Source organism: Schistocerca nitens, chromosome 2 (assembly GCF_023898315.1).
Source record: "Schistocerca nitens isolate TAMUIC-IGC-003100 chromosome 2, iqSchNite1.1, whole genome shotgun sequence".
Classification (NCBI taxonomy): Eukaryota; Metazoa; Arthropoda; class Insecta; order Orthoptera; family Acrididae; genus Schistocerca; species Schistocerca nitens.
This window is the reverse complement of record NC_064615.1, coordinates 1159813978-1159838712: the sequence shown is the minus strand read 5'-3', so window position 1 is coordinate 1159838712 and position 24735 is coordinate 1159813978. Positions and strand designations below refer to the sequence as shown.

General features: G+C 41.5%; 1 protein-coding gene across 1 annotated transcript in view; it reads left to right on the top strand.

Moving 5' to 3' along the window:
- The window catches only part of LOC126235614 (dehydrogenase/reductase SDR family member 11-like), a 160488-nt gene that overhangs the window by 35030 nt on the left and 100723 nt on the right, over positions 1-24735 (top strand). The window contains exon 4 of the mRNA XM_049944326.1: positions 894-1016. Coding sequence (XP_049800283.1) covers positions 894-1016 — 123 coding nt within the window. The remainder of the gene's footprint in view (positions 1-893; positions 1017-24735) is intronic.

Sequence of the window (24735 nt, the reverse complement as noted above, 5' to 3'; positions counted from 1 at the left end):
AAAACGGTATCCACCTAAGTTTTTCACTCACCGACGCTCACCAGAGAGCTCTCAAAATCGCTTTGTAGCCAAATATATCCTACCGACACCACCAAGAGACGCCCCCCGCCAGAAGCGTCCAGTTAGTAAACCTCCCGTCGTTAGTGTGTATTCTCCTTACAGCCATTCACAGCCCCCACTACAAATTGAGTACCTTCCACTCTACACATCAAGAAGCTATCAGTCAACGTGTTACAGCTCATGTTTAGCTCAATAGAAACTTCTAGAACATATTATGACCCCTCCTCCATCTGCAATTGAACTAACCAAATTCGTTTCTGTGTCTTTTAGCAGGAATGTGGCTTGGCCTTCTCATAAAAACTTCTTTCGGCCGTTAGCACGCATTTGCGGCAGGCATTCCACGTATAAAAGGCTGTTCATGGCACTCTCTACAATCTCATGCTTTCAGCATCATCTTGCCTAAGCCTCCTAAGCGACCACAACCAATCACGAGAAGCTCTTTTCCACTGGCCTCACGAAGAGGCGACAGTCCTGGGCTGTAAACTACCAGCATTCTCCTTTTAGATCTATGAAACTGGCTTCCCAGCAGCCCTTGTTCCATGTCGATCACAGGGACCATGAAGTCCCACTTTCGTCTTTCTGTCAGAAAATTACACTTTCAGTTATCATCTCCACAGAAATGTTAGTATGAGGCTACCCAGTATCAACCAAGAAACGATTAATTATTCTATAGTTCCCGCCCCCTAAAAAATGCGATCCCCTACTAAGTAAATGAAATACGAATTGTCAAAATTATTCATGTTTGGTGGTTAAATCTTGCCGACTTACACAGTGTATAATCTGTATCCATATAGTACAGGCAGTACAAGTTTGTTTCTTTTTCTTGTTTCCAGTATAGCTGGCCACATCATGCCATTCGATCCATTGTGCTCGATGTACCACGCCAGCAAACATGCTGTCAGGGCTCTGCTTGAAGGACTGAGGATGGACCTGGTTGCCAGGAACAGCAAGATAGGGTGTGGGGTAAGTTTCAAATGCATTATGTTGTTACGTTTCGAAGCCTCCGAGCAGGACCGGTGTTTCATAATTTTGTGATTACGTAAATACACTTTTCAATCATACAGAATTTTCCAGTCTGGTAAACACACAGTTCAAACAAGTATATATAAATTGCAGGAAAGAGAATGGATTGAACAGAACGTTAAAAAGCAAATTATAAGTATCCAGGCTTCGTGATAGAAATAGGAAGTTAAGTAAAGAAACCATTGCTAACACAATCTCACAGATGAATTCTCCACTATGGAGCAGACTGTGTGCCCCTCTTAAACTTGCTGTCTGTCTGATGCAGTGCTCTGAGTTTTTGACTCCAACCTGAAACCTTGACTTCGGTAGCAAGACTCCTACTGGCTGACTTACCCACACAGAACCCGTCTTCTTACTTCCGCAGTCGCTCTGCCTCCCTTCACTCCGTCCTGCGCTCCAACCTTCACAGAAGCTCTCCATGGGCACCTTGGTTCACTGTCCTTCTTGAAAGAATGAATATGGGAAGAAATGCAATGAAGTAATCCCCTGTTGTCGCATTTATCTAGTATATAAGATTTTCAAATATTAAAGTCGTGTAACAGTAATTGTTTATTCCGTGCTTGGAATCCACAAATAATCCGAATTTTCAGGCCTAGTAAGATAAAGACGCTGCTCAGCAATTAGACTTGCAGCGAGGAATTGACCATTTTACCTGCCATGCTGAAATCAGTCGTGCATGAAGGCGAAAGTGTGCCGACATGACTTGTCAGTTTGCAGTTGAGGCTGCGTGGTGCCGCGTGGCTGTTGACAGACATCTGGTGGCTTTTATCTTCGTATTTCTCTGTAGCCGGCCGCGGCTTTACAAGCAACACTGAGAACAGTTCAATACACATCATGTGCGATGTTTTCTCAGTAATCGTTCTGCAGGAGAAACGGTCACTCGACATTGGCACAGAGCTGCTGTCCCATCCAAATCGATCGTTTCCTGTCGCCCAGAGTACATATGGTGAATTTTATCTGCAGTAATTTAACTGAATGGGTGATATCCAAGCTATATTTTGGCAGTTGTAGGTCAGTTAACAAGAACACAGTCGGAAAAGTGGACTGAAAGAAGAACCATACGACACTGAAAGGAAGCTGAGAATGTCACAAAATGACAGCAGATCTTTGGATGAATGCAAGACTCAATCAAAACTGAATAGGAGACAGACTGAAATGTTCCCTGAACGCTAAATCAGAGTGCCCACTCTGAAACACAGTCACCTCTTCACTTTCAATGCCCTCAGATCAAACAATTCCATCCCCTCGATGGCCCGTGCTCAGGAGTTTTCTTCTTCTTCCCCCCAATATTGCTTTTGATGGCACTGAATTTTCCATACTGTCACCATGTTAATGGTGGGCTCATTTCCACAGTAGCACAATAAAGGGCAGAAATTAAGTAGCTCCACCCTGTCATTCGACGTTACAGGCTGCCAACCACTTCGATCCCACTCCAGAGAATAACTCCACGGCGACCAGTATCGAGACAAGATGGTCCCATGGCAGTCTCAATAAACTCGAGGCACCAATCACAGTCTGCATCAAGTTCCCTACATACTCACACGCCAGCTTTTCGTGAATGCGTCCAAGTTTCTGTTCTGTGCATTGAAGAGTCGCCAACATGGCACCAGCTCAACAGAAGGTCCGTTAGCTTCTACTGGGAAGGCCTTTAAGGTTCCCACAAACGTTTATCAGGTACTTGAAAACTCGGTGTCATCCATTAGTTGTCTCAGCCTTTTAATGGGATACTCATTTCAGAGTGAAGTGAAACACAACTACCATTTTTCAGTGACTGCCGGGGAAGTCTTGAAATTCCTGATAATAAAGCGTGGCTTAACTGGAAGCCTATTGCTCAGAGCGTTGCATAATTTTTAGTACACACAAGAGGTCGTCACTTCATCGCTATTCAGATGTACTTCTGTGTAATTACATCTGTAATATCTTACATAGAATAAAAGGAACCTCAGTGTTGTAAATATTTTATTAACTTATCTTCAAAGCTAAATGCTTCGTGGGATGATAATCATTGAACACCATTTTGTAAATGAAGTCTGGTTTACTGCATTCTTTCTATTTTACATCACGTTATATCTAACTGTAAACGGCATGGATTCACGTATTTTACATACCACTTCGCTATGTTCCAAAGCCCTTTCCCTCTCACCTCCTGTCTATTCTCTACAGTTGGTGTTTTTATGCTTTTGTTTCCTAACAGGGAGTCTGCCGATTGTCAAATGACGGTATGTTCGTATGCTGCTCCTGTGTGAACGATTTTTTGAATGTGAAATATAAAACTTTGGATTTCGTTGTGCTGTCTTCAATTGCCACACCAGACTGATCAATAAGAGACTGAATGGACGCCTTAGATCCGCTTAGCAGGTTCTATGCAAGATCTTTCGCTAAGGTGTGACGTTGGTAGTTGTTGTATGCTTAGCGCACAGAACTTTTCACAGACGCACTTGTCATCATTTGTGTGTCCCCTTCTGAACCTAGGGTACAGTAGGCTCTGCTTACTCAGCATCTGGGCCGGCCGAAGTGGCCGAGCGGTTCTAGACGCTACAGTCCGGAACCGCGCGACCGCTACGGTCGCAGGTTCGAATCCCGCTCGAGCATGAATGTGTGGCATGTCCTTAGGTTAGTTAGGTTTAAGTAGTTCTGAGTTCTTGGGGACTGATGACCTCAGAAGTTAAGTCCCATTGTGCTCAGAGCCATCTGAACCATCAGCATCCGGCAAATTCCGTTGTTAAACCATGGTGGGTCTTTTCCATCCTTTATCCACTTACTAGGCACGCACCAGTTCAGATCACAATTTGCAGTCTGCTTAAACTTTTCCCACAATTCATCCACATCCATCTTACTGGAACTAAGTGATGCCAATTCACTGCCTAAGTGAGATTTTACTATCTGCTTACCTGCTCTATCCAGCAGAAACACCCTTCTAGCCTTCTTGACATTTGTTAACTTTCGTTATCATAGTTGCTACAATGAAATGGTTCAAATGGCTCTGAGCACTATGGGACTCAACTGCTGAGGTCATTAGTCCCCTAGAACTTAGAACTAGTTAAACCTAACTAACCTAAGGACATCACAAACATCCATGCCCGAGGCAGGATTCGAACCTGCGACCGTAGCGGTCTTGCGGTTCCAGACTGCAGCGCCTTTAACCGCACGGCCACTTCGGCCGGCTGCTACAATGACATCATAACCGCTTCTCCTCGTTTGTATGCTGACATTGTCGATAAGGTGCGGCCTATTTGCAGCTACAAGGCCTAAGGATTTCCATCGCTTGTGGGCTGCCTAGCTAGCAGCTCAAGACAATTTTCAGAAAATCTCTTCAAAAGTATTTCACATGACTGACGTTTTGTAACCCCCACAATGAATGCATAGACATCCCAACCTATACTTGGCAGGTTAAAGTTGCCTCCAACTAGTATTGCTTGATCTTGGTATTTACGCGGTAAAGACCGTAGATTTTCTTTGAGTCATTCTAGAACTGTCAAAGCGGAATGAGGCGGTCGTTAAAAAGTCCAACATTGAACATAGATTCACCTACACCTGTTATATTCGACCAGGTGACTTCACTGTTACAGTCAGCTTCGACCTCAAAAAAAAGGTTTAAATGGCTCTGAGCACTATGGGACTCAACTGCTGTGGTCATAAGTCCCCTAGAACTTAGAACTACTTAAACCTAACTAACCTAAGGACATCACACACATCCATGCCCGAGGCAGGATTCGAACCTGCGACCGTAGCAGTCGCACGGTTCCGGACTGCGCGCCTAGAACCGCGAGACCACCGCGGCCGGCGCTTCGACCTCAAAAGAGACAATATTTTTGCCAACTGAAATGAACACTCCCACTCATATGGCCCATAATCTGTCTTTACGATATACGTTCCACGAGTCGCTAAATATCTCAGAGCTTTCCACTTCGGGTTTCAGCCAGCTCTCGGTCCAGAGAATAATTTGAGGGCGACAACTCTCTTGGAGGGCAGTAAATTTGGGAACTTTATTACGAATACGTCGACAGTTTACTGATAAAATTGTGACAGTCGAAATGGCTCTACTCTGAAGTCAGTTTGACTCCCCTTTCTGTGGATCTACTGACGAGTGTTCATCAGAGACCTTAGCCTACCATCTAGCCAAAAAACCCTCATGTGAACTCCACAAGTACTCTGCTGAGCAACTGCTTCGTTTGTGTTGTGCACCCCTGACCTGTTAAGGAGTGTCCTACAAATCCCCACACAATAATGCAGGTCTAGAAATCTGCAGCCAAGATCGTCACAGAGTCGACGAAGAATTTGGTTGAGATCCCCCACTCGGCTCCAAATTAAAGAACACCGACCAGCTCTGGGAACGATGTTGCAAATTGCTAGCTCTGCTTGCACCCCACACACGAGTCCAGCAGTTTCCACCATCCCCGCCAGATGGCTGTACGAACTGAGGATCGCTTCAGGATCCATGCGACAGGCATCGCTGGTGCTGACGTGAGCCACAACTTGCAGACGATTGCAACATCACGCTCTGTAGCCACAGGCAAGGCCGCCTCCAGATCTCGGATGAGGACGCCCCAGCAGACATACTGAGGGCACATTGGATTTCTTTCCAGCCCTGAACGCTATCTGTCGAATGGGCTCCATAACGCGCCTAACATTACAGCTCCCAATAACCAATAAACAGCTCCCCCTGCTCGGGCACTGCTGAAGGAGCGTCCACCTGTCCACTCACAGGGTGAATGGGCGAGGCCAGGCTGCCAGTCTCCACATAGGCCCTTCACCTCATGCGACGTGACAGCGTTACTACCCGCCACTCACCCTCTGTGACGGCGAAACAGAGCCCATGGGCTGAACAAGTGACACCTGAGGTGTCCCATGTGACGTGCAAGACTCGTGATGTATCATCAATGGTCGCTGCTGCGTTCAAGAGCTACGTTACTGGCTGTTCAGTGAGCAACTATTGCGCTGATGACTGGATGAAATAACATTTACAAAAGCGCGAGATTAACCCTCTTAAACATAGAAACGCACGAAATTTACTAAATACACTACGTGGACGCACTCGTAATACGTACGTCACGTCATAGGAGAAACAATTTTGGATACTTCGTCAGTACGACGATTAAAGTACTAGTGGTCGATTGCTAGTTGTATCAATGGTCCCTTGAAAGCCTCTCTGTGTATCTAAAATCCCAATCGTCCAAAACATAAATTAATGTGTACACAGGGTCCAGGGTCCGGAATGTAAACTCACGTCCTAGCATTGATGTTCAAAATGTTCAAATGTGTGTGAAATCTTATGGGACTTAACTGCTAAGGTCATCAGTCCCTAAGCTTAGACACTACTTAATCTAAATTATCCTAAGGACAAACACACACACCCATACCCGAGGGAGGACTCGAAGCTCCGCCGGGACCAGCTGCACAGCCCATGACTGCAGCGCCCCAAACCTCTCGGCTAATCCCGCCCGGTCGGCATTGATGTCTCCAGCAGGCAAGGCACAGGTATTGCTGCAAACTGGAAGATCGGCCTGATCTCTAGTTGCAGCAGGCAGGTCAGAACACCCACGGTGCAAGTCGGCTGTTCTCAGTTTCTGGACCTTTCGTGATACCGAGAAGATTATTTTGGACCTGATCTGTGTCTCAGGTTGAATCAGAATGTCGTATCGTGCATGATACTGCTGCTTATGAGTCATCAGTTTTCCAATTCGACTGCAGCTGCAAGTGATGCAGCAGTATGCGTTGTGGTTCCAGCTCACGGCAGCTGCAGAGCTATAAAGGTCATTTAACCTTCCCGTCTATATTTATACAGTTGGTGTAGGAGGTAAATTGTGCAGAGCGAAAATGCGTCCAAATTCCGAATAAAGGCCTCAATACAGTTCTGCCTAAATTGTGCCGGGAAAAGTTTGGTCTTAATACAGCACGCGGGAGGTTGGATTAACCACATTCAGTGAGTGGTCCCTCCCTGCTAAGCATCATGCGGATGAGCTAAGTTAAGAGGAGTACTTTTACACCGGCAGTGGCGATGGAACAGTGTGTTTTCATTGTGATGGTGTTTTAAAGCGTGAAAAACGATGATCCGAGGACAGCACAGACTCTGTGGTTCTCCAAATGTATGTTTGGGATTCGTGTGAAGGACACTGACTCTGTGGATGCTATCTGTCGACCGAAACAGGCGATAATTACTGCAAACGATGTGTGAAATATTAAACCAGAGGCAGATATTCTGAATAAAGCAACGAGGATATCCGTCTGTGCAAAATTTGCTTCCAAGACGAGGGCAGCGCAATGTTCCATTGACGTCGACATGCTATCACCTGTGTTAAACGTGCATTGTGCACTCTTCATTTCCTCCAATGTTGCATGTTTCTTTTTTGCAAGATGTTAAACTTCACAGTTCACCTAACTGATATCTAACTGTTGTAATGCGCAATAAATGTATTTTTTTGTAAGCAAGTTCACTTAATTCATAACCCTGCCCACGAGCTAAATTACGTGTTTATACATACCCACTGAAAACAGCTGTACGGAGTGTCTGAATTATATACAGCAACGCTCAGACTTTGAGGTAGGGACCTGATTTGGAAATCCATATAAGCAAGCAGTATTAACATCGCCACCGGTGTATGGTGCTATTGTTACACATGCCGGTGGGCTTGCTGAAGTGCTATATACCCGAACTTTATGACGCATTACAGGTAGAGTGACATAGTTTGAGAGCACTATGTCAGCAGTATCGGCTTGTTGTTGATCGTTAACACCGCTGCGGTTTCACCTTCCTGCTGCAGTCAAATCGTTTACAGCACATGAGAACTGGGTAACACATGACAATTTATCATCAACCACTTACAGCAGGTTCCGCTCACTGTATTCGAGCGCACAGTCCGGTAATGTGTCTCCTGCTCTTGCACGCTGTGTCTCCAATGCTGCTAGCGTTGGGTCGGAAGCCCCTCCGCTGTTTGTCTACTGGATTAAAGGAAACCGATAACTACTATATTCTGCCCGCATGCTATTATAATAAGATTCTCGGACTCCAAAATAAGCGGAAGCGTTATTCTCCGCAGTACCGTCGGTGGTACGGTCTGTACGTCGCTATTTGGTACTCTGTCACACAAATCGCGGAATTTACCATTAAATTACGCCGTTACGTTATTATTGGCCAGCATTTATTTTCTTCCGGCATATTAGACGAAGCCGTTAGTTTACACACAGCGCAAGTATCCTGCCTCACGAAACTGCACTATAAATCTGCATTAACGGAACCAGCTTGCTTCGGCAGTTCTGTAAAGTTGTTGCAGTGCAGAGCGTTGGATGTTCTAGGGGACATGTTGCATATAAGCGACACGTAGGGTTGTGCTATACGATAAGAGTGTTTAATATGGATGACCTCCAAATGTAGAGTAAAAGTTATGTTTCATATATGTGTCAAATCAGAAGTCCAGAAGCAGGCAACGTTATTAGTAGCCAGCTTATAGGTTTTACGAAGTGACCACGCACGTGGCTGAACATGGTCGTGTGTTTGATATCTGTGCAACACAGTGTAGGTAATAACTTGATGTCTCTTCAACTACTCTGTTATGGAATATAATTACGTTATATGGGCAGCTACTGGAAATTCCGCACTACTATTGCTGCTGTACTCACATTATTTCCCGTGTAGTGTGGCTCTGTTGTCTTCAGAGCGGCACCGTCATACTGCTACACTGCGATGTTGAGGTACGTGCCTCATAATATTTGCAGCTGTTTTGTGTAAGCTTTCCTTATTGGAAGTCCTAGTATGGATGATGTGGGAGAGGGTTTCAATTAAGCGTATATTCTAGCTGAGGCAGCATCATGGGCTGCTAGAACCTATGGTTGCGATCCACTAATTTCTTTTTAGAACATGACGACTTCCACATCTACATATCTGTACGTTATAGATAATAGCATCTCATTAATACGTGTTGTGGCATTTGTTTAGTCTTGTTTAGTCTTTATAGCAATGGAGTGAATTCATACGAAGCGTACCAATTCGAATACTCGTCGCGATTTTGTTTGTGTTTCGATAATCATGTGTTTTAGTGAATTATACAGAAATCTTAGATGCGGCAGTATTTAATCTGTGCTTGCGAAGTGCGAGGCGCCTCGCAGTATATTATAGTACACATTTTTTTTTCCCGAGGTTCAACTCTGACATTATCTTTGGAATCGTCACATATCCCAGTGTTACCTTATTTCGTTGTATGTTTTTGTAAGCTGTACATTTTCTTCTGTCACCAAAGTAATATTTTTTGTAGTAAAAAAAATTGTTCTTTGCTTCCTTTCCTAATAAGACAATTATGTTACAAATATGTTTGTGGTAGTGTAGATAGTTACTGATTTCTATTTTCGCAAGGCGTATTTTGCGGAAATGCAACTGTAAAGATCGAATACTCGCAGTAAGTATTTAACAACGTGAACAGGTGGTCATTAACTCTGGCAATACCAAGCCATTTTCAGTAACGTGTATTACCAAGGGGGACAGGCGTACTTTGTGCCAATCACAAAAAAATTAAAAATAAATAAAATTCATTAATTGTACTTGAATTACATTAGTGACATACTCCTGGAAGACCTATTGATGGATAATTAGGATCCAGAACATGAACATTTCTTTTAAAACTGTTTTTAGAAATTCGTTTTACATCTTTCAGTTGAGTTTAGGAAGTCTAATTATTTGGAGAAAAATTAGTAGTAAAAGTCGTTAAAGTACTATTGAAGTACACTACACTAGAATTTAAAAAATATCATACAATATAAAATAGTATAAAAATATATAATATAATATTAACAAATATAAACTTAAGGTAATGTACAAATAGTTTAGGTACATAATATAGTTTTTTGACAAGATTTATTCACCACTTTTTTCGGAATCTACTCACACTTTGAACATACAACAGTTTTTTTGCTCTGTTTGTCACAAGAGTATCTGTTATAATTGTTGCAGATTATTGTTGTTTTGTTAACTTTGTTGTACTTTTCCGCTTTTGAATGGCTTACACTAACACACAAACGACATCTACCTTTACCTCCATGAGCTTTCTTTGCACCGAACTTCTGCTTGATTTTCCGTCCGAGAATACCCTCCATACTTGAAATTACAGGCTTTGGCAGTCCTGCAATATTTGTAACCCTTTCTTCAACGTATGGTTTCATGAGCAGTAGTCCCAGTTGTTGAAGAAATGGTCGTCGCTTATTACGTTTTTTTCTTATTCCTACCTGGGTAGTTCTACAAAAATAGTGTATAATTTACCGCTGCTATGTCCACATGAGTACAGAAAACACCTCTCAGTTGAATATTTCCCTATCATTTGATCTATCGTGTCAACGCCATCTTTAGTGTCATTATAATGTAAATTTATAATTGTTTTCTACTTAGTGTCAGTAGGTGAACCCACAGCAGATTCAGTGTCTATTTGAATGCCAACGTAGCATATATTTTCCTGCAGCTATAGGCCTGAATAGGTTAGTTTTACGACATCGAATTTTAAAGCCTAATTCCTAAAATGATGACTTTTGATCTTTACCTTGGGGTGCATACTTCAGACTTTTGTCATTAATTTAACGACTGTACATTTGTGGAAATTAACTTGTTGTGTCGGCAGACTTGCCAACACTACGCACACTAATTGAAAGAGGCGGCCAAGATGCACGCGCTAACTCACAAAGGATGGAGTGAGGTCTGAAACAGGAGACTTAATGAATTCTATAAAGAAAATACGTAACTTCTGGACTACTTAACTTTTAATCCTTTCTCTGTATACATCGTTCTTGATGAGACATCTGGAGATTGTGGCGATACCAGTGAGACTCTTTAGATACAAGCAATCTAAGGCTAATGGCGCCTTGCTAGGTTGTAGACATGAACTTAGCTGAAGGCTATTCTAACTGTCTCTCGGCAAATGAGAGCAAAGGCTTCGTCCGTATAGTCGCTAGCAACGTCGTCGTACAACTGGGGCGAGTTCTCGTACGTCTCTCGAGACCTGCCGTGTGGTGGCGCTCGGTCTGCGATCACACAGTGGCGACACGCGGGTCCGACATGTACTAATGGACCGCGGCCGATTTAAGCTACCACCTAGCAAGTGTGGTGTCTGGCGGTGACACCACATAAACACCACATAACTCACACTTTCTTTTACACTGCAGTATTGCAATATTGCCACATCAGACAGAATTTTAACCTCTAATAGAAATGTAAATTTTGCATTTTTCTTGCTGCTGCTGTTTTTTAATTGACACTGGAGCCATCTATTGGCGTGGTGCATAGATCGAACTATGGTCTCGATTTTACAGTGCAGTATTCTGCTGGTGATTGGAGGAATTAGGATTTGCAATTATTTCGCGTTTTCTGGGTTTGTGTAGTAGCATTTAAGCTACAGATCGCTTTCAACAAATACGAATTTTTAATTTGTTATTTATATTTTCGAAGCAAATGTTGATTTTTAATTATTTACAGAAGAAATATCGATTTTTCATGCAGCCATCTGGTAAGTAACAGGAGCAAGTAGGATGTGAAAATGGAATTGCTGTTACTTATGTTTTCAGACCTTGTGGGACAGTATTTAAAGTAAAAATCTCATTTTCAGTGAATAAGAATTTGTAATTCGTTACTTATATTTTAGAGCAAATGTTGATTTTTATTTGTGAATTAAGAAGTATGCAATTTACTTGTTCCAGTATTCCACGGCAAATGATACTTAGCTACCAACGTGAGGACTGGTATAGGCAGTCCTTAAACCAATATTTGGAAGTTAGTGATGAAAAAATAGCTGCAGAGTGGAAGTCAAGGTTTGCGGAATGTTGGAGAGTGGTGTAGCGGGATGTTTCATGCAAACAGTAGTGTATTGGGGGATGGGGGGGGGGGGCTGTTGAAAGTGTGATATGGCATGCATGTGAACTGAATCTCGCTCCCACGAATGCGAGGGGTGCTGAGTGTGTGTGTGGAGGAGGGGTGGTGGGGCGGGGGGGGGGCGTGGCAGGGGGAGGGCTTAATGCAAAATATGAAAAGCTCAATTGCATGAGATTCCCCAGAATCGCCTCTAGGTTGGGCTCAAGGATGTCTCTTTCTCTCCCTGTCCTACTACTTCTAGAATGGACCAACTTTCTGTGGTAAGATATTTGGACTTAAATTTTAGTAATTCAAATGGAAATCAGTTTGAAATGAGGGAAGCAGTGGTGTTATGTGGCTATGATCCAGTGAGTTTTGAAAAGTAAATAATAAAATGATTTAACGAAGATGAAAACACAGCTAGATAGAAGCAGTGGTCAATAATACGATTATGCTGTATCTATGAATGGGAAATATTCAGGTATGCCGTCAGGAAGTAAAGCATTTTACCTAGGTACTGAGTTTACATGTTGCTCATTACACAACAAAATTTTCTACTAAATGATTCCGTAATGAATATGTAGGAACTGCAACAGTTTTAGGACAAAGGGCCATGTATATATGTGTTCTTCAGTGATTATGTGTTTCAGAGATGACAAATAAAAGAAACTGATGACTAACAGACGTGTTAGGCCCTGAGGAAACTGTTCCGAACTAGATGGACTTCCAGATTTGATTCATTGCTGCCAAACAGAGTTTCATACAAATTTCGCAATGCCTATCCAGTACAATTTCGGGGAGCAACGAAAGAAGCGAGAGAAGTTTAATTTTTTAATGGATGGAAGCATTTGAGTTCGTCCTGCCTCTTGTATTCCACATTAGGATTTTGGAAAATAATGACTTCGTTTCTAAACTACTGCATTCTTGTACTACTGATGTTTCTAAGCGCGGGTTCCTATTCTAGTTTTGTTCCTCGAGACACATTCAATAATCCCTTTTCCACATCGCCACCCCCTTCCGCCGACGTTTGTTGTAGTATTCCTGGGATACTGTATGTGTGTGTGCGCGCGCGCATGAGTGTATAAAGCTCTGGCCCTATATTTCCGTTTCACTCGCTTGCCAGATCAGCCAACCCAAAGAGGCACGTAGAAATTTTACCTATGTTTCAGGAAGAGTTAAAACAAATCCACGCCTTCAAAACGTAATGGAAAACTGACAATGAAAGTTCAACTGTCTAAAAGTAGTGAAATGAGTCTTTATGTAATTTTACCTTCGTAACATAGCTAACAGCTATGGATTTCTGAAGACTTTTGGGCGAATGATGCATGTATAAGTTCTTCATTAGCTAAGAGCACACACCATTCTGTGGATACAGTACACACCTACTCGAAAGCATCTGTCTCACAGTACTTATATACGACTGGAAAAATAGTAGCTCAGTAAGCTGACTGAGTATGACCAGGCATGAACTTTACTGTACATATGACAAACATACGCAACTCTCAGGATTGTCAAAGAAGAATTCACACAATATTTTAATCAAATTAACCCACTGAATTCTCAAGAGAGACTCCATCACTAAATAAAGACGTTTACTAAAGTCAACTTCATACTTTCCATGGGATCTAAAATACGACCTTTAGGGAACAGTAATTTAATTATGTAATAGAAATTATTCACTATTTATGAGTTGAACACTTTTTGAAAAGTGCATCTGACCTAGCAACTCTACTTTATGTTTTCTAGACTGGACACGTCTTTATTTTACAATGTATGAGGGGTAATTTGGAAAGTAAGGAATGATTGGTCGCGAAATGGAAACCATCCGATCAAACTTTGCGCAGATGTGTTGGACAGTGTCTCTAGTATGTCAGAGGATAGTGTCAGGTCGCTCTTTTCAGTTCTGAGTGCACAATGAGCGTGAAAAGATGCCCAGAGAATGATGACTTCCACAAAATATGATGCGTGGCGGGAGTTTTTGGCCTGGTTTCACGCAACTCCACGTAATGTAACTGTCATGCATTATCTTCTTCATGACAGTTTACGGCTGCACACTTCAGGGACACTGAGGACACTCCTGCAGCGTTTACCATGGGAGGTGCTTGATCACCCACCACACAGCCCGCAATTTGCTCCCTAAGATTTTCGTCCCTGCTTTGATGTACCGCCGGCTATGAAGGCAACATTTCGGCACAGACAACAAGCTGCAGACCAGCGTAGAAAATTGTCGGAAAACACAGCAGGCTGTCTTCTTGATGAGGGTATTGTATAGTTGGTACAATGCTAGAACAGACGTCTAAGTCGGAGCGGCGACTATGTAGCGAAGGAGGTGGAAGTTGTAACTAACTGTTGTAAAACATTTTTGATTTTCACTGTGGTTTCCACTTTGTGACCGATTGTTCCTTACTTGCCGAATAACCGTCGTACTTGTAATATACTTGAACTGGGACAATAATTTTGAGAAATATATAAATGATCCTTCGATAAATATTAAATTTGAAGGGGAAATAAAACAGTTTTGAAAATTAAACATTATCTTCTGTTTGTTAAGGTTTGATTTTTGTTCTAGGAAATATCGCCAGGAATTGTGAAAACGGATATATACAATAACTTAAAAAAGTATTCGCTTGAAGCACTGGAAAATATGCATACGCCTATGATGGAACCTGAAGACATAGCGGATGCAGTTATCTATATGTTGTCGCAACCTCCACGTGTTCAAGTACGTACTGATAATGGTCGCAAAGGTGCAGATAACCTTTTCTGTGTCTAACATATTTATTTAAGTAGGAATTTCTTCTTCCTAAGAAAATTACAGACTATCATAGTTAATCCAACATCTTGCATAGATTTTTTGAACTGGAAAGACAGGTGTTCAAAGTTTGATAAAAGTTTCATTAAGTTTTATAGTGTTAATAAATAAAACATTGGTTGTTACAAACGCACACTGTTCAAAGTTTGATAAAAGTTTCATTAAGTTTTATAGTGTTAATAAATAAAACATTGGTTGTTACAAACGCACACAGCCCATTTCAGATAAATATTAAATTTATATTAAGGGCCAATAATAATAATAATAATAATTGAGGAACCACCTTGTTGTACTATAACAGGATGTAGAATATTGACAGTGTAGTAGTGCTCAGGAGGATTTTATGTGACACAGTTGAAACTGACAAAGTGGAACCAAGTTTTTGGGTAAGAAACAAAAGTGGCATATTTACTTCAGCTGATTCAAATGAAAATAAAGGAGAGCATAAAAATGGTGAGAACAATAGGAGAGAATTTTCTTCTGTTTACCTGTGAAAAAGAAAAGAAGCTTTGGTCGGTAACATTATCACGATCACATAGGAAAAACTACGACTTGTTGTTAAATGTAGCTTGTATATACCAGAAGTAAAATACCACTATTTGAGCGCAAAGAAGGCAAATGTAATCCTCTATAAAAGACTTTAACTGAAAAGTGGGTAACCAATTGCGTCAGTCCTCATTCCGACGACCTCACCAAGGATATTGGCATGTGAACTATTCGCACTCTTTTAATAGAGAACATTCTATTTCCTTTTGCCCAAAACCCTCATTGTAGGGATGCCATTATATTCATCATCTCCCTCTCACTGCTACTCTTTACATACATACGTCTCCTTCCCATGTCTACTTCTTCTCCCATTGGACTTTCTCCTGTCTGTCAGTCTCCCATTGTCATTGTCTTCATGCCTTTCTCTCGCTCTTCCTTACGACTGTCTCCTTCTTTCACTTTCATTGTCTCTCTCTGTCACATTACCATTGCTATCTTTCTTTGTCTCCTCTCCATTTGTGTCTTGGGGGTGGTTTCCTCGAGGCTTTGGCCTTAGACGAGGAAACGTTAAAGCGTGGGTGAGGTGGGAAAAGGTGGGCAGGCTTTTCTTGTCAACTTTTACTGGTTGGGAGGGAGAATGGGAAGGTTGCAGACCCCTTAAGCCTATGTGTGGTTCCAGTCATCTTTCTTTCTGGTTTCCATTGTCTCCTCTGTCTTTAGTTTCCACTATTATTACATTCATCCATTTCTGTCTCCCCCAAACCCTCTCTCTCCCCCTCTTTTCTAATGTCAGTATCTCTCTGCTACTGTCTTCCAGCACAAGAAAGCGCGAATATGTTCACATGCCAACAACTTTTGGTGGGGAAAGCGGAAAGGGGACTGAGGCAGCTGGTTCCCCACTTTTCTCTGAATCTTTTACTGGGTAAGCGTATTTGTCTTTTCTGTGCTCCGACAGAAGAATTGTTCAGCTAGTTCCCTTCTTTTGCCTGTTACAGTGGGGTGTGCTGCTTGTATAAGATGAAATCTGTATCTCAGCAAAGTTTTGACATTTTACTTGTATACTTTGCCTTATTTACATAATTCCACACATGTAAACGAAAAATAAATACACGTATCATAAGGTTGAAACAGAATCGTTTTCCGTTCAATAGAAGTTCACTTTACAGTACTTTACACAGAAGAGCGCAATGTTTTTAGGCTACGCCAATAGTATACCAATTCATGCAGTGTTTGATTTACGAGTACCAAAAATTTAGTATGACAATTTTTTGTAAGGTGCCTACGATGTCAAGTAGCACCAACGAATAGTTTCCAGGTCAAGATAGTGGCGTCAGAACCCTTGCAATGAACCCAGAACCCTTACCATGCTGTCTCTACGTCAGTTAAAACTGCATTTACTCCTCATTCAGATGTTTTACATGAGTATGTACAGTGAATTTGGACCTCTGGATCCCTGTAACACATGTTAAAATCGAAAAAGGTTTAGAAGTTCCCAGAGATCATCATGTTAAGGACATATGGTAAAAATTTCAACGATTTACCATTACAGAAGCGACCAGCACAACAAGTAGTACTTTTGGTGCCTAAAATCATGGTGTTTACGGGTTTTTTCAAGTACAGCCATTGAACAAAGAGTAATGTAATAAAGTCCACACTAGACTGCACCTGATGCTAAAGAACCATACACTTAATAATGTGAACAATTTAATTATTATCAACAAAGTAGCCTGTGCCACAGCTAGGTTTAACTGCAACACATAGACTGCCATAGCTCATAAAGCAAATAAAACCATAAAAGAAAATCTTAAGGAAAACAAATTTTCAATATCAGTTCAAATTAAAGAGATAATACAGACATCAACAGGAACTTTTCTAGGTATTGCGCCATTTTGAAAAGTCGGATAACAGCAACACAGCAGTTATTGTGTGACTACAACTCCAAACCACTTGACTTTTTAGAATATAATAGTATCACTATACTAAAAACAGACCACGCCCCTAAATTATAAGAATCAACTGAAAAAAATTCTTAAAATTTAAACTTTCTTCGAACCATTAATGAAGCCCAGTACCGTGTTGTAATGAATAAACAATCCACGAGGCTGAGGTCTCAACTTAAGATTCACAAAAGTGGTTGTCCTATGCGTCCAATTGTAGATCTCATAAACAACTCAGGACACAAAATTCCCACAAATCTTAATAATATACTGAAGAAATATTAAACTATTGAAGTTACCGAAGGCACCTTCACAACTGTGAACTACGTGAACGTTTGTGTGGACCTCCTGCATCCCTTCCTGCTTGATGGCCGCCTCGACGGCAGTGTCATATTGCAGTAGGATAACTGTCCGTGCCACAAGTCCAGAATTGTGCTAAAGTTGTCTGAGTGGTGTTACAGTGCATTCAAATGACTGTCCTGTGTTGATCACTAGTTTCAACTGATCTGAAACATATAGGACACGTCTGGAATGCTATTGAGGCCAGCTCTGTTCGCAGAGACAGTAGGTTCGTAATTTGTGGCAGTTGCCTTACCTGTGCGTTTCAGTCTAGTCCCACATACCTGCAGAAACGCATCAAGAAGTTCAACATCTATGCCACGCTGAATGGCTGCTGCACTGCGCTTCAAAGGTGGACGAATACGCAGCTAAGCAGCTGGTCCTAGTGTTATGTCTCATCAGTGTAGATATTTCTGTGAACGCTGTTGGGGTTTTACGGGAATTACATAAATGATTGGGCCGCTCTCAGTCCCCGCTCGAGTATCCCCGTTCTCTTTTCATCTTACCTGCCAAGAATTAGTAGTGTGTGAAGAGAACAGATGGAGACACAGTTCTGTCTCGGTCTCAATAAGGGAAAGTGCTGCGAGTATTGTTAAAAATAAAGTTTTTGTGATTTGGATTCTGGACATAGAGTTGACTGAGCAAGGCAGGGTTGTAGTTGCGACCGAGCCGTACTTATTTCACATCAAAGGCATCGCACATATTCTCAGCAGCTGCCGGGCGGGAGGCCAGATTGTGGGAGCGAATGGGCATTTGCGAGAAGCAGGAACACCCAGCGTTGCTCTCTGGATGACTAGCCGCGAGTGTGCACCAAATACTGCAATAGAAAATCAGCAAGGATACTTAGACAGAAACACTTTTAATTAAAACGAGAAATTGTAGGTTTAGTAGGAGGCTCACTGAAAAAAGAAACCAGGAATTTAACACTAGCTAATACTGAAAAATAATATCGAAGGTACGCAGTATGTGAAGCACCCAGAACACATGACCGGATCTCACTATAATTTGGTACATGTACATACCATCGGTTGGTACGTAAATGATCCGACTTCCAAATTTGTCGCTGGTAGAACGGACATCGTGGTGCGTCAGTGTCGTTCGTGTCCAGCGCTGTTACCAGTCCTCATAGGGTTTACGAGGTGCATGAACATCGCCAAGTGTTGAGTGATCACTGTGAAAGCCACATAGATACCACGTACTCCAGTGACACAGCGTTATCAGCACGTGACAAAAGTACGAAATGTCTCCATTTGGCCACTAGGTCGAATAGTGCACTGTCCTGATTTGCGATGTTGCTTTGCATTGGACGGCGTGGGAATATGAGGGAGGGCGTACTTTTTATCAAGATTCCGGGCCTCTACAACACACCACGGAACGGGAGGATTGTCGAATCGTGCACACATCCGCACCTGCCATCCGAGAGAAGGTACTGAACATTCTGTCTAATCGCTTACCATTATTAAGAGACCAGCAGCAGGCAGACTAGGGAATTACCGTCCCCTGCATAGGATAAAGTTACCATCACCACACAGGTGGGTGCGTTTGGAGTGGAGCTGAGACTAGAAAGCATGGACTGCTGACGAATGGCGTCGCCCAATGTTCAGGGATGAACCATAGTTCACGACCCTGGATGACCATCGACGGCGAATATGGCGGCGAACTGAGGAGAGGTCCCGTTCCTCCGGTGTTTCGGAGAGGCAAAGTGGTTTGCAGCAAACTATTCATGTGAGGAGCCATCGGCTGTGAGTTCAGGTCAAGGCCGGTCGTCATTGAGGAAACTTTGACGGCAGAGCGGTACGTAGCAGACGTCGTGCGAACTCAAGTGTTAACACTCATGCAATAAAATCTTGTTTTCATTTTTTAACGGGACACTGTACTTTCACTCATGGCAGTGATTCTGTGAACTGCCTGGGCTATACTGCGTTACTCTTGTGGTCAACAACATCGCTAGATCTCTCCTGGACAAAGAATGCGCATGCGCAGCTCGGTCGTAAACTCCGTTCAGTAAGAGTTTCCAGGGTGTCAAGGAGCCGCTACTGAGGGCCAGCATGCCTCAGGAGAGGACACAACGTCCTTATGGCACACTTCCTAACCTAATCTGTGCATGCATCCATGTCAAGGAAAGTGAGGCTGTTATTGAGGCCGTAGGAAGCGTTACTCGGTATAAACTTCACCATGTCTTCTGGGAGCGTCCAATTATTTTCTTGTCCAATGTGTTTTAACTGCCGCTGGAAGGCAAAACTTACGTTTCAGCCAAGGTTGCTGCGACCTTCCCCTGCGAATGTATTGGGTTCAGTCATCTAGTAACAATTAACAACAATGAGTGCTCTGTACCCTGAAAACTTGCATGTCAGATAACAACAGATAGCACCTTAAAGCATAAATGTTGTTCACAAAATTGGAAGTGCTTTCGGGAATCTGTTTTCGTACTGTAATAAATATTTGCTACTAATGCAGCATTTTAAATCCCTATTTCTTGGTTTCTTACTGCCTGTGACAGACATATTTGATAGTTACGGTATATACTATGTTTATGTATTTACTAACTTGCTTAAGATGTGTATACTCCACAGGCATAAACATAATTAAAATTTATAAATAACAGTAAACATTCTAATACTTTCTGCAGATTTTTCGTTCTGTGTACAGTTGTAGCAACCAACGCTAGAAACGCATTTTATTACTGTCATGTATTATACAAATTATTAGATAATTGTTGTAACAACAACGATATTAACGTCTCGACATCGGGCGTGATATGAGCCGACAACAACAACAACATGACATGACCTGTCATGTTATAACTGACTCAGGCCATTGCTTATTAGGAGTAATCTTATTCTAAGATTTTAACTTTCCCAAACACAAAATATACAAAACCAGTAACAGACAACAGGGTAGAGTGACGAAATACTGAACCATGGGCTAAAGCTGAAGTAATACAGTGCTACTCGACTTGGTGAATATCATACCGTAAAATGGTTTAAGAAAATGTCGTGTTATGTCTTTGCTTTAATGCATTTCTATTTCTCACTTGTTTACGTGGATGTCTTCTCTTCTGTCTGCTTGTATAACTGCGAATAATTATCCTCTTTCTGTTGCAGGTCTACGATATTATCATTCGTCCAACAGGAGATTTATATTGCTGACGAAATATTAAAGTGCTTCATAAAATTCACCGAAGACGCAGCAAATCCTCTTACAGGAGCCGTACTCGCGTATACGACGCAAAATGCAATACAAAATTCAAATGCATAATATAAGTGTGAACAGACAAGAAAATAGTTTCTCGGTATAGTATTTGGTAACGAAATTCTTCAGATTATAGCTTGTTGTTAAACCTTCAGCTTTCATGTTCACACTGGAAATAGCTCACAGAGCCTCTGAGCTGGAGACTACATCTGTGGCATCATCAGCAATACAGTAAAAAAATACACAGTGGAAAATAAACGTGACACACGCTACAACAGAGACAAACTGAATCAATCTATGCATGTGAAGCAGCCCTGTCAATTTTCTGAAGATCATGGGTTAATAACTCGTATATTAACAAACTTCATTAACATCAGTCTTTTGTTATGTGTCTATGATTGTAAGGTTCTTCTGTTGCAGTGGAAGATTAAAAATTAAAATATGTATGAAACGTCGGTGCCATCCAATGTGAGTGACTGATTACTTACGAAACAAGTCACATAAATGGATGTGATTCCCAATTTCAGAGGTATTCAAGACCAGAGAAATCATGACAAGAAATATATGAAGGGTGGAAAATGTCAACGTTCTAAACATGTTTTGTTTTCAAAATGCGTTTTCAGAGCTCTTGTGATTTTAGTACTTCGTTTCATGACATTGGACTTGTTCCAAATGTCAAATCACGGAATAAATCTTTGCAACATCATTACCAGAAGCTACATGGTCTTTGTGAGAAGCAGTGCATACCTCAGCAGTTCCATCCGCTGAAATTACGTACTCGTTCCATGCGACTCAGATGCATACAACTGACTACTTTGAACTTAAAGACGCTGCTGAAACGTTGTCAGTGCGGGCGGTAAGATCTCCAAATGCCCTTTCTTCAAGATGTCTGATCCTCACCCATATCACACAGCTATTAAAAATGTTTACTCTGACACAGAAGAATGGAAAACTGTCATTGTTTTCAAAAGAGGAAACACCATGGCAGGTCCATGCCATGTCGTACTTCATCTCAAAACCACCCATGGTTTACCTTTTGACAATGCTGCCATTTCTTCCTCAACAGCACAAGCAGTTTACGTGTAAAACTTCGCAACAGATGAAGCAACAGAATTCGATACCGAGGGACTTTTTCATGAATTAAATTTTGCCACACCCTTGTAAAGAAAGAAGAAAAACCTTTCATGTGATGGTCCATGTTCAAACTAAATGTAACTTACCAGTATGGAAGTAATAAGTAATATCTAACAAACCTGTAGTTGCATCCGTTATCCTGCGTATTCGAAAGAAATATTTTATCACTGTAGGTAACATTAATATCAGTGTATTTACAAATACGTGGTGGAAGCTGATTAAGAGATCAGATGGGGAATAAAAAATTTATACACGCTTAACTTTCATTTAAAGTTTTTATCCCTCACAACAAGAGTAGTGTGGCCGAAAATATTGTTCTTCAGGTTGCCGGAGCTATCGAGAAATACCTCCGTTTTTCATTGTCCCACTCCACAAACATGTCACTGCCCTTCCTAAATCAAAATCGGGAGCGAGTTGCCTCAGTGCACCTCTTCTTCGCCTGAACCTAGTTGCAAATCCCATAACACACCTGTTTAGTGCTCCACTTACAGCAGTATCACAAGCTCATAAACTTGCTATCGCGACTACTACGAGCAATACAGGTAGAGTTACTGAGCTATTACTACCCTGAGAAATACAGAAAAATTCTCAAGATTGTTTCTTTACGTTTCTTGCACAGGACTGTTGCTATCACTCCCGATCCTGTTCAGAGTTGGATGCTTATCAATGCAGTTCGCATAATTATCCGTAATGGTTGAACAACGACTTTTATGCACTGCAGAAGGAACATAAAACCCAAACATATACATAAATGTAACAATTAAAAACTTAATTGGCATGAATTTATCGTAACTGCGCACATCAAGTTAGTCTAGTCTGACCTGAAGGTGTTTTAGATGCAGCCCTACCATAAAATGTAACTCCTTACAAATGAGCAGAGCTAGTTTTGGACTGGAAACAGGAAATGTGTTGTGTGAAGTTAAATGAGGTTGGGATTACACAAGACAGCAGTGACACACGTTCTGTAAATTGCGGTGGTGTGCAGTGTTCTCAGGCATTGACAGTGGACGTCGTCAGCGACACTTGAGTTGACTTATAGAACGTGTCAAAGTGGTAAGCCTAGCTTGTCACTCATATCGTTTTTGCATTAAACAATGTTTTACTTAGCCGGCCGCGGTGGCCGAGCGGTTCTAGACGCTTCAGTCCGGAACCGCGCGAATGCTATGGTCGCAGGTTCGAATCCTCCCTCGGGCATAGATATGTGTGATGTCCTTAGGTTAGGTTAGGTTTAAGTAGTTCTAACATCTACGGGATTGATGACCACAGATATTAAGTCCCATAGTGCTCAGACCCATTTTAATCATTTTTCAATGTTTTACTTAGGAGAAACAAGGAAACACACACTGCCACAATCATGGCTTCGTTTCAGCCTGAAACCATCAACGTCAGTATTCGGGCAGTGCTGGCTCTTGACCAAAGTACCTCACTCGTGGCGTCACCGATGGCACCGTCAGATATCCTCACTCCCCTCCCTCCGCCCATGTGACAAAGTCTAGCTGCCTTATGTATAAAATGGCTGTATATTCAACACTGTAAGGTCTTCGTATGTTTACTGCCATTGAAAATAGTTCACCTTTGCTATACTGTGAAAAAGCTGAATGAGCGCACTGCACGAGCAGTGAGTAATATCCTTGACTGTGTTTATCTGTGGTTCGCTTGCTCGCCTGTGAGTTTTGCAGCGCTAGGGCGTTCTTACTTGAAGTATAATAGTGAGCAGTTCAGTTTTGTAGAGAAAGAAATTCGGTAATTGTGAATCTGAAGGCAAATATCTGGAATATTTTATTATGGAGATGACAACTTGTTTGTAAACATATGTCATTGGTCCTACTCATAGAGAAGATTTTTGGAGGAATATTTCAAGATAGCCAGTGCACGGTAGGAATGAAATGCTTGTTTGGCAGAACTGTTAACTGAGGAAATTTTTGTCCCTTAAATGACGAATAAGATTCATGATTAGCGTTAATTTGATCTCTTTGTTCTTATTACGTCACAAGTAACACTATTGACTACATATCCGTAATTTTTGTAATTAGAGGATTTCGTAATTTTCAGTCATCTTATGTTATATAGTCCCTTTTTGACAGTAATCAATGGTTAATTTTTCAAGAACGATTTTCATTAAAGTATAAGTCACGTCAATTATTCTTAGTGAAGTTTTGAATGTTGTGTCCAGTGTGCATTGCCCCTTACTCCACATGAAGCCACAGATTGTGTTTGACGAGCAAAAACAAATTTTGTAGTATTTAGTTTATTTTCTCTTTAGCTGTTGCTTCTGACGATTTCAGTTTGCTTTCCAGAACGCCAGTATATCAGTCATAAAATAGAATCGTGAGCAAGAGGTAAGTTACTTTTTTTCAGGGCAGATCTCACTTCGCACAGTTCATAGTCAGATTTCTCAGGTGTTGAGCCAAGCAAGCAGATTAATTTACAGAATTTTTCTTCTGAGTAGAACGACGTCTTATTTTTGTGAACATTTCAAGTCAGAAATTGGACGTCATGTCATGCAACTATCATAATGTAGTTCAGTACTGAGTTTCAGTTAAATAGTATGCGCTGAATGCAGAGTATGTTACATTTGGCATTTAATTAGATCAGTGTTAATTATTTCAGATTCAGTATTCCAGTGATTTTAAAGCTTTGTTACATAATAGTGTCCAAATGCGCGACGCAGTAGTTGAATAGAATATGTAATTTGCACATCCCCCAAGGAGGGAGACTTTGAAGAAAGAATATTTTGTATTTTAATTGACACATAAATTTTAATGCAAAACTTAAAAATTAGGAGGATAATCAAAAAAATAGATGTTTTGCTCTACCCCTCAGACATCATGGAAGAAGCAGATAAATTATCCAAGCATAAATTAGCAGGAAATTAAAAAATGTTCGATGTCACATTCTCATAGTGACAGAAATAGGCCAATTTAACAAAA